The 14,291-nt window shown below is 41.4% G+C and overlaps 1 protein-coding gene across 1 annotated transcript; it reads left to right on the top strand.

Moving 5' to 3' along the window:
* The first annotated feature begins 391 nt into the window (after positions 1-391).
* TACR2 (tachykinin receptor 2) lies at positions 392-13,792 on the top strand. The gene is made up of 6 exons (XM_035137399.2): positions 392-932; positions 6,072-6,266; positions 8,720-8,876; positions 10,855-11,051; positions 12,091-12,287; positions 13,722-13,792. The coding sequence occupies exons 1-6, from the start codon at positions 538-540 to the stop codon at positions 13,790-13,792; spliced, it is 1,212 nt and encodes a 403-aa protein (XP_034993290.2). The 5' UTR covers positions 392-537.
* The last annotated feature ends 499 nt before the right edge of the window (positions 13,793-14,291 follow it).

Genomic DNA, 14,291 nt, shown 5'->3' with positions numbered 1-14,291 from the left:
GATTTCGTTAACTATTGTATATATTCTAGCGTCTCCGCCTCTTTTCAATTCTCGTTAAGCCTGTAGTTTTTTGGGGGGGGTTTTTTGCCTGTTTGGCTGCTTCCTAAATGTTTCAGTGTTACAAAGGAAGGGAGAATTAAAGTTCAACTTCATGCTGCAATCTTCTTTTTAAAAAAACAACAACACATTTTAATAGAGTTACCATAACCTGACACTTCGATTCTTAAGAAGATTCTTCTTATCACAGATCTTCTGCATATGTCTGTTGGTCGTTAACACCAGCAGATAGTTTCTTATGTCATGATTTATTCAATGGATTTGTGGTGGATATGAGCATAGAAGAGCTGTAATCGCTTCCTGTGGAAAACCATTGTGTGGTGCATGGAAGATCTCTAAACTGAATGTGGGATGCACCTCAAAGTCAGTGTGTCATGTTCTGAAGATCTCCAAACTGTGAGTTCACAGCAACAATGCTAAGACTGCTGTAAGAAAATAATCCCATTTCACACAGTTTTCGACAGTGAGCTGAAGAAAGTTATGAAGACAATTTCCTCCTCAAACATAAGCAACATTTCAGTGGATGACATTTCCATAGACCATGTCAACGAGACTGCATTTTCTCAGCCTGGCTGGCAAATAGCACTTTGGGCTATCACCTATTTATTCATAGTCATCGTATCGATTGTGGGCAATGGCACTGTCATTTGGATTATCTTGTCTCACCAACGGATGAGGACTGTTACCAACTATTTTATTGTTAACTTGGCTTTTTCTGACCTGCTAATGACTGCCTTGAACACAGTGTTCAATTTTATTTATGCCAGCCACAACGTCTGGTATTTCGGTGAGGGATTCTGTCGGTTTCTTAACTTTATTCCTGTTACGGCAATGTTTGTGAGCATTTATTCTATGACTGCTCTTGCTGCTGAGAGGTAAGAGTTTTGAAGTTGAGCTACCGGTAAATTTTGTTATCCTATTCTTATTTGTTTTTAAAGGGTTAACTTGTAAAAGCTGGGTTGAAAGACGTTATACTAACCAAACTGGAAAAGCAGCTGAATTTTTACAAATCTAGGCATATTTACTTAAAAGTAGATCTCACTGAGTTCTACAACACAATCCTATGCATGCTTACTCAAAAGTAGGTCCCATTGTGTTCACTGTGGCTTATTCCCAAGTAAGCATGCATAGAATTGCACCCTTACTCTCTAGTATGTTTAAGATTGTAGTCAGGGGGAACAGCCCTATACCTAGGAACACACACACACACCCCAGCACTTCTAAATACAGCCAGAATCAAGTTGTCGTACTACGACTTGGAACTTGCATTTGGAACATGGGATACTGAACAAAGGGGACATTATATTCTGATCCTGTATTATTATTTTGCACTGAAAGATGTAATATGTGGGGCAAAGCTCACAAAGTTCACTGGTAAAACACATCCATTTCCTTGCTCATATGCACACCACCAGCTCCCAAACAGCTCCATCTGGTTCCTTTAAGATGCCTACATCAGGGGCTAACACTCTGAAGCTGCTGAAATCTGCACAGCTTGGTACCCAGCAGACCCAGGTACCACCCCTTCATGCTATCAAAGAGCTTATATATTAGAGTAAAAGCAGATCCCTAAGTCAAAGGTTAAATGTTGTGGTTTTCAACCATAGCAGAGTCTGGCTGAGTCTTATAATTCAGCAGGGAAGCACTCTGCAGGACACCGGAAGGCCATCCATTCCTATTAATTTAAAATTTATGGAAATTGTTTATCACTACCAAATCAAAAGGGTGATATTACAGAAGTTTCAGCAGGCTGCTACATAGCTTCTACTATCTTGATCATTTTCTGAAAGTCCCATTCTGTTCCCTAGGTTTTTTTTTTAGTCTCCAGCAAGACTTACAAATATACTTGAACTTCTTATTTATCTGTTTTTGTTTTAGTGTTTAGTGTTACACCAAGTCCTTGTTCACATATCATTTACAGACAGTGACTCATAACCCACAATACAGGAAATATCTGAATGCCTTATTTCTAAGGAGGACAATGCAAATTAGCTTCCGTTTCCTCTTGTCAAAAAAAGGACAAGTTTGCAAGATCCTGCCAGTTCAGAAACATCTTTCACTTAGATGTCAACAGGACAAAAATCACCTCTGGGAAACACCCAATGCACTAGTCATCAATTATTCATTTAATAATAAAATACAAATACAAAAGTATGTCAGTGTAGCTCTTGTGTTCAAATTAATTTAGAATTCATAAACTCCCAAGTTTTAACCAGATGTAAAACACTGTATTTCCCCATTATGTCCAGTGTCTGCGTGGTTCCTATATTCCTATTAACAATAAAGTCCAGGGTTGTGAGACAACTGTCATATAGTCAATATGGCATATAAGGAGGTCTCTGTGTGTTTTGGCGAACCCTTGGATTTGCACAAGTGGAAAGAATGGAGGGGACGACCAATATGAGGCTGCCAGCCTATAGACTTACTTTGGAGTACCTTAAGTCCCATTTAACTCAACTGGGACTTACTTCGGAGTGGGTGTATACTCATAGGGCTGCACAGAAAGAAAAACACAAACAGGAAGAAAATAGAACTCTGCAGACATTTCCTTTCAGGAGGCAGAGGTGACTGAGGAATAAGCAGATCTCAAATGTGGAGTGAACCATGCATAGCATTGTTCAGAAAGCAAGCCAAACTGCTCATGGGGCAAAATGCAGGCTTGTAGGAGTTCCCTTTTCACAAACCTGAATCAGTCAGTACAACCCAAATATTGCAGAATGCAAACAATATGTGCTGTTACGCAGATAAGCCCACTCCTCGGTGGGGTAGACAGTAGTAGTCGATCATGAAAACAGAAATAAATAAGTTTCCGAGAAAGATTAATGACTTTAATAAAAGTAGCTTTTTCTGGCTTGAAGTCAAGGGCTGCTGGTAACAGATACATTGTGTATATTATAGCTTTAGTCTGGAACTTACCACAAATTTATTTTAGAAAGCAGTCCTCCAGATCAGTTTATTTTCTCTACATCTACCACTTTGGGATTCTTGGGGAAGAAGTTATAAAACTAATGCCTTTTTTATTTTTATTAGTTATGTAGGAAAAGCGGAACTTCAATTTTTATAAAGCACAAGGTTTGTGCCATAACTATACTGCACCACTCTTTTGGGAGCTACCCTATGTGCAGGAAGCTGGTGTAAAGAAAGCCAGTGGAGATAAAGCTGGCATAACATACACCTGATCCAAATCCCATTCAGCAGCTAGGCGGATGCTGCTGCCCTGCCTAAGTCTGGCAGAGGAAAAACAAGTCTTTAAAATAGTGTTCTGTGCTGGGTTGCCAGGTCACAGAACTAGGCTGAATCTGCTTAGGATCCAGCCTAAGGCCTACCCACCCAAGTCCTGCCCCCACCCTGCCCCAGAATGCTCCCTTTTGGACACTTACACCAGCCTCGGCTCAGTCTTTTTGGACTGCCACCTTTTCCTGCCTGGGACGCTGCCTCTTCTGTTTTTCTTCCCTTCGCACTACTGCTAGTCATAAAAGATTTCTCAGGAAAACAGGTAGGCTGCATTTATCAACCTTGGAAAAGTTTACAAAAACAAGCCATCATTTCTTGCTGTTTGGATTAGGGGTGCCAGATTTTCCTGCGCCATGTGTGACAAATGGATGAAGTTATCTTCCTCCCCACATGGCTAAGATGCGGGGAAGCTTTGCCTGCTAAACTTCTGCTTGTCATGTGGCTTTTTAAGACACAGGAGCTGTGCCAGAAAAAGTTGGCACCCCTAAAATTTATTTTATACATTCTGCAAAAGCTCTGGACAGATCTTCCAAGCAAAGAGGCTGTCGTACCTTGGCGGTAAGTAATTGGAAGCTAATATTTTTTGTTTGGGTTTCGGTTCACCACTCAAAGGTGCAAAAGTTAAGAATCAACAAGACAATATATCAATTGAACAGGACAAGTACTGTTGCAGAAGTTGTATTAGGAACATAGGAAGCTGCATTGTACCAAATCAGATTGTTGGTCTATCTCACACACTACTGACCCAGTACGATAGTGGGACAGAAAGAAGAAAGTACATAAATGTAATTATGGTCACCAGCTTGGATGGCCCCAAAAGAGCGTTCGGAAAATGGAGGCTAGCGATGGCTACTAACCACAGCAGCCATGTTCTCCCTCAGCTGTTGGAGGCAGTATGTCTCTGAATACCAATTGCCAGGAAAAGCTCTGTTGCACTCATGCCCTGCTTGCAGGCTTCCCAGAGGCATCTGGTTGGCTACTGTGAGAACAGGATGCTTGATGAGATGGGCCTGGGGCTTGATCCAGCAGAACTGCTCTTGTGTTCTATTGTCTATACCAGGCATCCCCAAACTTCGGCCCTCCAGATGTTTTGAACTACAATTCCCATCTTCCCCGACCACTGGTCCTGTTAGCTAGGGATCATGGGAGATGTAGGCCAAAACATCTGGAGGGCCGCAGTTTGGGGATGCCTGGTCTATACTGACTAGCAGTTGCTCTCTTCCCTTGCACTGTCTGAAGTTGTCAGGCATTGAACCTGGAACCTTCAACCGAGTGGCTGGGGCAATCCAGATGGGTGGGGTACAAATAAATAAATTCTTATTAACATTCAAAGCAGGTACCCCATCACTAAGCTATGGGGGAGAATTTTGTTTTGTTTGCTTTTTAATGAGAAACATTATTGAACCAATACGTGAACCGAAACACTTCAAAAGTAGCACTTAAATGAATTTTGCAATGCCATTCTCCAACCAGCATGTTAAAAAATGGGTATATTAGGGGGGAAGTGTGCATAAAAAGGCTTGTTGGTGAAGATAACATACAAAATGCATTATATTAGGGAGGTATATTTTTTAAAATGTGGATATTGGTTAAGACTGCCTGGACAAAGGTGTATATTAGGAGAAAATTGCACCAAAGTTGCTGACAAATTTGCATGAGGCATTAAAAAAATTAAATCACAAATTGCTGTAGAAATATGAAGAGATGAATTTAAGAATGGGGGGGAAATAGCAACCTGGAGAAACCAAAACAGAGGCATTTGTTCATCCTTAGCTATGGCACTTCCATGGAATAACTTGCCCTGAATTACTTCCTGCAATTTCAAAGTAAACAAACTACGAGGAGGCAGGAATTAATCATTGTGCATATAACTCTTCTCAGCAGAACCACTTACTTAGGTATACAAAACCCGCGGATCATAAATCCTATCCTCGGTGTTAGAAAAAGCTACCAATTTCGGAAAAACTCAGCCACACTGGCCATGCAACATCAATTATTGTCGAAAATGTCATTTTCTGTGTGTCCTACAGTACGTGTGTGCTACGATCACAGAGCACATTTATCAAGCAGGCCACATTGGCTTCCTAGTCATGTGTCAGTCAGCAATCTGAGGTGACTGTTCAGAACAGGTGTGAGATAAAATGCACAACATGTCATTTAAACTGGAAGGCGCAAGGGTTGGAGAGAAGCTGAGGGGAAACATTTCCACTGCTCAGTGAACAAATCGGGCCTGTGGTAAAATGCAACAGCATGACTTTTTCTTAGAAAAATAAATGATTGCCCCTCACAAAGCTCATACAAATCACTAATTAGCCTGGCCTTATTTACACCAATCTATGCATATTTGTATGCATTCTTTAACTAGAGAACTCCATTATAAAATTTGGAGGCATGCAAATATTGAAGTAGAGCTGTATATTCCCCCTTGCCACAGCTTTTTATTAGAGGTCACTCCAGAAGTTTCCCAAGTTTCAGAATCGGCTTGGGAGTGGATGCTCAGAAGACTCATTTGTACACACAGAGCACATCCCACAACCCTTTTGATCTGTAGATTTCTTGTCACATAAATGTACACAGTAGAGTAGGGTGGAGGAGATAATACTTTGCCTCTTCTATAATGTTTGACTCGTTCATTGTGAATATAGCTGTGTACACACTATACCTTCAAAGCACAGTCTTCCCCTCAAAGAATTATGAGTGCTGCTGTTTGCAAATGGTTGCTGGAATTGCAATTTTGTGCAGGCTGAACTGTGGCCTAATTCTCTCTCTCTCCCTTTCAGGTATGTGGCCATAATTTACCCTTTCAGGCAAAAGCTCTCTGCTGGGTACACCAAAGTGGTCATAGGAATAATCTGGTTGGTGGCTTTTGGACTTGCCTTCCCGCAGTTCTTTTACGCACAAATTCGTGTTGATTACGGAATGACCAAATGTGTTGTTGCCTGGCCAGATGACATTCACCGTAAACATCTCATCACGTAAGAACATCCCAAATCCTGAACCCAAAAATACATGTTGGCAGCTGAAAACTCTTGATTTAAGGGGAAAAGAGAGCACGCAAATGCTGTACTGCTGAAAATCTTGCCTTAACCATCTGTTTTCAGCCAGAATCTGTGTTACTAACATGTCTTCTTTACACTTGATGGAGGAGAGTGGAGGCAAACAGGTGACCACGTTAATATTTATGCAGTAATCAGGGGTACTGGCAGTTTAGGGTGTTTGATCTACAGATTTTAATGAAGTTGCAGTTTTCTAAAGTGAAAGACGTATGTGACATTCGGCTGTGACATTCTGTGATGGGGGAACGAGGGTTGGATCCAGGAAATCTAGACCAAGGTGATCAAATTTAATTCAAACAGGGCTTCATACGTCAATTAAAAATCCTTCAGACTTATCTGAGTTAACTGAATGGCAGGACCATCCCAAGACCTTCCATACTAGTAATTTAGTCTGGGATCCCATCTATCTGTTTAGATGCCTTTGCTGGACAATCCTGGCAATGTCATAGCATTGGAGTGCTATGGGATGGCTGTGTTACCCTCACCTTTTCTTTAAAAGTCAATTGCAACATTAGCTTTTATGTATTTTCTAGCAAAATATTCCTGAGGCTTTTCAGAGCTACTGTATATTTACCTAAAAGCTTCCTCTTTGCAGCTGCCAACTTGAATTGCTTTAGCCTATAATTGTCCTTTAATTATTGTCCTTCCTGCTCTACACTTTCATGACTAGATTTCTTTTTTCTTTTAACTGAAAAATAGCATAGTGTCACAAAAATAGGGTAATTCATTCCTAATGAAACATCATATTGAACAGAAAATGTTTAGCGGAAGGGATCACAGGGAGCAAGCTTCTAATTAAAATTGCAGAGTGGGTTGCCTTTGTCCCAGCACAAAAAGCGAAGCACTTACCTCAGCAGCAGCACCCTCCTCGTTGCAAGAAATTGATGAGAAAGGCACAGATATGTAATCTTCTGGGCCAATTGAGATTCACACAGAAACAAGGAGCATCTGTTTGAACAATTGTCATGCTTCCTGTTTGAGAAATATAAAATCAAAATCTGGCACTGAATGGGATGCCCTCACTGTGATATGAAGCAACACTGAGTAAAAGCCCCATGAAATCTGTAAGAGAAATTTTGACAGTTGATTATTGGTAGTTGGAAAAAAATGTCTAGTCAAAACATGGCAATGTGGTGGATACAAAAAGAAGGGGAAAGCGGTGTGACCTCAAAAAGCAGGCCTTGGCTCCAGTAGAGAAAAGGGGTGAGGGGAAAATGGAGAGATATCTTGAGACCTTGCAGTGATTAGCCTTGCTATTGTGGCAAAGGGAAGGATTTCCCCCATGAGTTCTTATCTCTTCCTCTGTCTGGCTCACCTCTTCCCCCTTTAGTCCGGGGAAAACCAAACTCAAGGCTAAAACATAGAGTCCTTTGTTCTATTTATGAGGTTCTGGAATTCAAGAGGCCAAACATTTATGGAGCTTTGGGTACAATTCTCATCTCCCTCCAGGAAGGAGGCACGATTATTTAAGCATTGCGTTAACATCACTCCTTGAACATTTATTATCAACCATCTTCTGCAAATAGTAGCCTTCTGACAAGCTGTCTTCATGCCACTGTTTTACTGTGGGCACTGTCACATCTCCCAAAAAAGGTGGGGGGGGCACACAAAATTTTACACAAATTCACACTGCATACATGATATGCTAATTTATACGTATGGTTGCAAATTTAGAAATAATCACTATAATTTAAATATAAATTAACTATATCTTGTCATAGTGGAGAAGACTGTGACCTGGTGATCAGTCTGTTGTCCCCATGTTAACTGTTGATGGACAACTTCAAGGCTCTTACTCTCCCTTCATAAGTATCTGGTCAGGCCTTCTGACAGAGGACACTTTCACAACAGTGGAAATTATAGAACCTTAGAGTTAGAAGGGACACCAAGGGTCATCTAGTCCAACCCCCTGCAAGTCCTCGGTAAAGTGGGGCAGATGGTCACCCTAAACAGCAGTTTATAATTTTGAGAGACCATTAATGGTACATTGTGTTTTGATAGCTTCCCCTCAGCGGCCTTGCTTCACATCCTCCTTGAGTGTTTTTGCCTGATTGGAACATGCCCTTAAACTCTGAGAATGACTTGTTGCTTGCCTGGATGGAGAATAGAGAGGGCTCTCTCTCTCTCTCTCTCTCTCTCTCTCTCTCTCTCTCTCTCTCTCTCTCTCTCTGTGTGTGTGTGTGGAAACTAGCCCAGTGTACAAAGATACTATTTACATTCACTTTTGCCTCTTGCCCTGCAAACTACTGGCCCCCGGAAAGTTTTGGAAACTCAGGCAGAAAAGCATCTTCCAAATACACAAAGGTTCTTTTTGGACTGAAGGAAGGGAAACAACCTCTATGCACGCTCAGCTCTATTTCTCTCTTTTTCAGGTACCACATTACAGTCATTGTTCTGGTGTACCTGCTGCCTCTCCTAGTGATGTTTGTCACATACAGTGCAATAGGAAAGGCTCTGTGGAATAATGCTGTTCCTGGAGATCACACCAATATGCTCAGCTACCAGCATACGATTACGGCCAAAAAAAAGGTTAGTTGTCGTGAACTAATAATTGCTGCTTATAGCACAATGGTAACATGAACCCAGGGCCAAATCTCACTGCTGCATCGTTTCGTTTCCAGCAAGAGCAACAGACCAGACACACCTCCGGCTAAGACTCAGGCTGTGTATGCAGTGTTTCTTAAAAAAACAACAGGATAGGTACAGATCATGACAAATACCTGTTCCCAAAGCAATGCTAGGAGCGCACTAGGTGCAGACTTTGTAGGAATGTGTACAGACAGTCTCAGTTTTGCAAATTACCACTTAAGTTTCAGCAAATGCCGACGATGTTAATTTGTTTATGTATGCCACCACAGCCGCTAGGATCTTAATAGCACAATATTGGAAAAAAGAGGAACTGCCTTCGAGGCAGGAATGGCAAATGAAAATGATGGATTATATGGAATTGGCAGAATTGACAGGAAGACTCCGGGACCAAACAAATGACAAAGTTTTAAAAGATTGGAAGAAATTTAAAATATACATAGGGTATGAATTTGAAAACTAGATTTTGAACATCCAGGAAAATAAAGAAGTTAAGGCAATAGGGAAATAATAGAAGATTGAAAGGGAGAAAATATGATAGATGATATAAAGATGAAATTTTTGAAGTGTTAAAGAGACTATATGATGGGTAAGAAGGATGATTTAGAAACTGCTACAGAAGTTTATAAAAAAGAAAATCAGATAGTAGGGAATTGGGGAAGCCAGAGGACAATGAATATTAAAATGGATTAGAGATGATATATATTTTTTTTGTTGTTGTTGTATTTTTGTATTTTTGTATTTCTGTATTTTGATGTTTATTTTTTGTATTTGTGTTCTGTATGTGTGTTGATAAAATGTTTAATAAAAAATATAATTAAAAAAAAATAAGTTTCAGCAAATGCCCTCTGCCGTCCTGGATAGGTACTACAGCATGATGCCTCTAACCAACATTATAAAAGGTAAGGTTAAGGACCCCTAAACGGTTACGTCCAGTCAAAGGTGACTATGGGCTGCGGTGCTCATCTCGCTTCAGGTTGAGGGAAGCTGGTGTTTGTCCACAAACAGCTTTCTGGGTCATGTGGCCAGCATGATTAAACTGCTTCTGGCACAACGGGACACCATAACGGAAGTCAGAGCACATGTAAACACTGTTTACCTACCTGCCACAGCAGTACCTATTTATCTACTTGCACTGGCTGGCAGAAGCTGGCTAGGCTGGCAGAAGCTGGGGTAGAGCAACAGGAGCTCACAGGAGCATAGGAAGATAGGAGCGGTGGGGGCGGTGCGCCCCAAGCGACGCAATCCCAGGGGCACCATCGCCGCTGTCCGCCCCACCCCAAAACACACACCATGTCACTGCGCACGCCCCACCCCACCCCCAGAACGCGCGCCATGTCACTGGGGGTAGCGTGCCTGCTCTCTGCCCCCAGTGGCGCAGCATGAAGCTCCACTGCTGGGAGCTCACCACCGTCACACAGATTCAAACAGATTCAAAGCCCAAGAGGCTCAATGGTTTAGACAGCACCACCTGCGTCCCAATAACCAACATTATATACATTGGAAGCAAACAAGTAGGGCAAGATACTGCTAGCTAAGGGGGTTCAACTTGAATAGTCACCACCCATCACTCCCCAATCCTAAAAAGTGCATGTTTCTGGGATTTGCGGCAACATTATCACAGCAGCATTCTGCACAGCCACAGTTGCCTTTATAAACAAGTTACTACTATATAATGCAGGGATGAGGAAACATGTCATTCATACAACTATGCATTTAACATATTGTCTGATTTGGTTCATAAGAAACTCCAGGCACAAATTGCTGCACAGACACGCATCACAGACTTGCTGAGTACCCACCCTAGGCCTGTATTTCACGAGAAATGGGTAGCAGCCTCTACAGTATTTGACACCACAGGTACAAATCTAGGACCAGAAGAATGACAAAGCATTCAAATATTTCTCTTTCCTTTTTCCAGTTTGTCAGGACAATGGTTGCAGTCGTGATCACATTTGCCATCTGCTGGTTCCCTTATCACCTCTACTTCATCTTGGGGAACATACGGAAAGACATTTACAGGCAGAAGTACATTCAACAAGTATACCTGGCCGTATTTTTGCTTGCCATGAGCTCTGCGATGTATAGCCCAATTATTTATTGCTGCCTTAATCAAAAGTAAGTAGTGCATGCGTTAAGTGGATGCAAGCACCCTGGGAATATCACTGAAGTGTAGGATAAAAATGCTTGTATATACATATAGGAACCTAGGAAGCTGTATTATACCAGTTTAGATCATTGACCCATTTTGCTCAGTGTGGCCTAGACTCAGGGCTTATCCATATATCATATTTAGCTTGACCTCTAACATTTACAATGCAATTGTTTACATTCCCAGTATTAACAAATTCCACACAAAAAACCAGTGGTTTTCTCTGGAAGTGCATCATGTTCCTTTGACAGCCTTTGTTGCATTTATTCCATCAGGGAAACAATCCGTTTCTCTTTGGAGTGAGAGAAAATTTCCTTTGGGGGGTTCAATACGGAGGCTCACCCCAAATTCCCCATTCATCAGACTTTATTCAATGATTGGGACAGAGTCCAAAAGCGTCTGTGAGAGCACACACCCTATATAAGGAAATATGTCATCTTGACCATTCATTCTCTCTAGCCAACCACCTTCTGCCACCTCAACACCTCACCTTCTCTCATCCAACCATAGCCCTTGAAAACACTTACTCAACCCAAGTTTTTTGCTGTACATGAGGAGACTTCCTTGTGCCTTTGTCAAGCAATCGGCCTTTAGGTTCCTCCTAAACTGATTCTTACCAGTTTGGGGGCGAGGCTGCACTCTTGCATACGTGATGCAAGATCCTCATGGATAATGGGTTTTGCAGAATTTATACCTTCTCAATCTATACAATGGATGGGGAGCTTTCTCTGACTACATTCGGGGGGGGGGATCATATGCTAGTGGTTGCTGGGGTCAGAGGCAAAAGTAGGCAGAACAGCCGATGTGACTTATGCTTTGGTATAGGCCACACACAAGTCAGGTTTTTCTATATTTATCTCTCCACCCTGCCAGGCAAGAGGTGTGATCACCCTACAAAGACACAGTCCACCCAGACAAAACACTTGAGGAATCCCTCAAGTCTGAGGTTCTCCATCCCTCATCTATACCATGTAACACTTGGCTTGTGTTTGCACCCATTTACAGGTTCCGCTCTGGTTTCAAGATAGCTTTCCAGTGCTGCCCTTGCATCAAAGCAACGGAAACAGACAGACTTAACCTTACTCCCCGATTGCCTTTAAAGAAGACCTGGAGAGATCAAGCATCCAACAACCAAACAAGCACAGGAACACAGACAACCAATGCGGACAATGTACCATTAAGTACTATGTATTGGGTCGTTTGACTGTTGTGCCAATGGCTTGATTAATGGCTTCTCGTCCTGTTTCTTCGTTGCAGATTAAAATTATTACCACAGAGGTCTGTGACAGATTTGGCAGTATTCTTTGCAGTGCTTCATGCCAGCAACACAACAGATCAATTTCTCCATCAATGTTATTGCTTGAATGTCTTAAGTGTCTGAAAATAATCTCAATGCCATACGCTTATACTATTATGGAAAGCCACAGGGCCAACCCAAGACATTTTACTGCCTGAGGCAAAGGACAAGGTGGCTCACTTCCCTATTCCATGTACGGAAGCCAACTAGAATAGCTGGTGAATCTTATTTCAATGCTGGCAATGGGACAGCATCCATCATGGCACCTGATGGCAACAGACTAGTTTAGGGGGTCCAGGATGGACTGTGGAGCACACAGAGCAGATTGCATACTTCAGAACAAATAGAAAAAAGCATGTTTTTTTTCCAACTGTACATGCTGACTGGAGAATGTGCATCTTGCCTGGAGAATGTACAAAATTCAGCCAAAATATTCTCCAAGGCCTGTTGCATAATTCTCTCCACATGGGAGGGTTATGTGCACGGTCTTCATCAGGTCTGTTGAACAACAGCCAGTTGTTATGCACATTTAACTAATTGACTTACATTCCTCATGGCATGTACATAAATGACACCTTTCCCCAGAAAATGTAAAGCATTGTCCTACTATTTTTAAATACTTTAAAAAGTAAAAAACCGTTACCATATCCAGTCATTTAAGTAAAACATTGACAACTGCATTCGTTATCTGAATCAAGGTGGAAGTTAAGATATTTCGAAATAATTTGACCGTTAACGCATTTTTGATATGTAAGAATTACGAGCAACTGTGATTTGTGGAAGTTCACCATACTGAAGAATTATGTTTATGGTGGCTATTAATTACTGTGCTATGGCCCATTATTCACAAGTGCAAATTCATCTTTGTGTATTTTGTACGGAACCCCAAACCAAATCTTAATTTTCTGTTTCAATCCATCAGCTGGCATTAAAAATTCAAATACATTGGTACTTTGGTTCACAAATGTAATCCGTTCCAGAAGTCAGTTCCAAAACCAAAGCATTCTAAAACCAAGACACGCTTTCCCATAGAAAGTAATGCAAAATGGATTAATCCATTCGACTTTTTAAAAAACGAACCCTAAGGCAGCAATTTAACATGAATTTTACTATCTAACGAGACCATTGACCCATAAAATGAAAGCAATAATCAATGTACTGTACTATAAATAAGACAGTACTGTATATGATAAAAATTAAAATAATTTTTTTCTCCTTACCTGCACTGATGATATTGTTTGGATGGGGGGCTTTTATCCATTTCCGCAGTCACATCATCAATCAATCAGTAGCTGAACTGGGTTCCAGTTCAGTCACAAAAACAAATAAACCGAAAAAGCCTTGAACACAGAAAGCCAAAATAGCAAAAAAAGTAGCACCAAACTTAATCTGCTCCAGCAGTCTGTTTGACTTCTGTAATGTTTGAAAACCACGGCGCAGCTTCTGATTGGTGCAGGTGCCCTGGAAACAATAGCCGACAGCGGCATCGGATGATCTGCTTCTGAAAAACTACGTTCTCCCATTAAGCTCTACACTGTCTATATAAAGACTGACAGCTGCCCTCCAGGATTTGAGTGGAGTCTTTGAAACCTAGAACTCTTCCATGCCACACATGTGTTCTACCTCTTCAATACTGAAGGGACAAGCTACACAAACACCATCAGATTATACATTATGCTATAACTGGTGAACCTGCAAGGAGGTGAGGTGGAAGTAAAGCCCGGTCCTAGAATATTAACCATCAGCCAGCGCTGATTCAACTCAAGGACACAACACGTAGCAGTTCTTGTGTCAAAGAGATGTGCAAGTGTGTTCAACCCAAGGCTGAAATCTGGTGGGACATTTTAACACTGTTGTGTAAAGCTACATTTGCTAGAGGCACACATTTCTCAGGAAATATCTGGAATCT

Source organism: Zootoca vivipara, chromosome 5, assembly GCF_965207765.1.
Source record: "Zootoca vivipara chromosome 5, rZooViv2.hap1.1, whole genome shotgun sequence".
NCBI classification, from domain to species: Eukaryota; Metazoa; Chordata; class Lepidosauria; order Squamata; family Lacertidae; genus Zootoca; species Zootoca vivipara.
This window is presented reverse-complemented; position numbering and strand designations above follow the sequence as displayed.

Coding starts and splice junctions, on each gene's coding strand:
- TACR2 (XM_035137399.2), top strand. CDS start 538: ATGAAGACAATTTCCTCCTCAAACATAAGCAACATTTCAGTGGATGAC. Junction 6,267..8,719: donor CACCGTAAACATCTCATCAC/GTAAGAACATCC, acceptor TCTCTTTTTCAG/GTACCACATTACAGTCATTG. Junction 12,288..13,721: donor TACTATGTATTGGGTCGTTT/GACTGTTGTGCC, acceptor AAACCGAAAAAG/CCTTGAACACAGAAAGCCAA.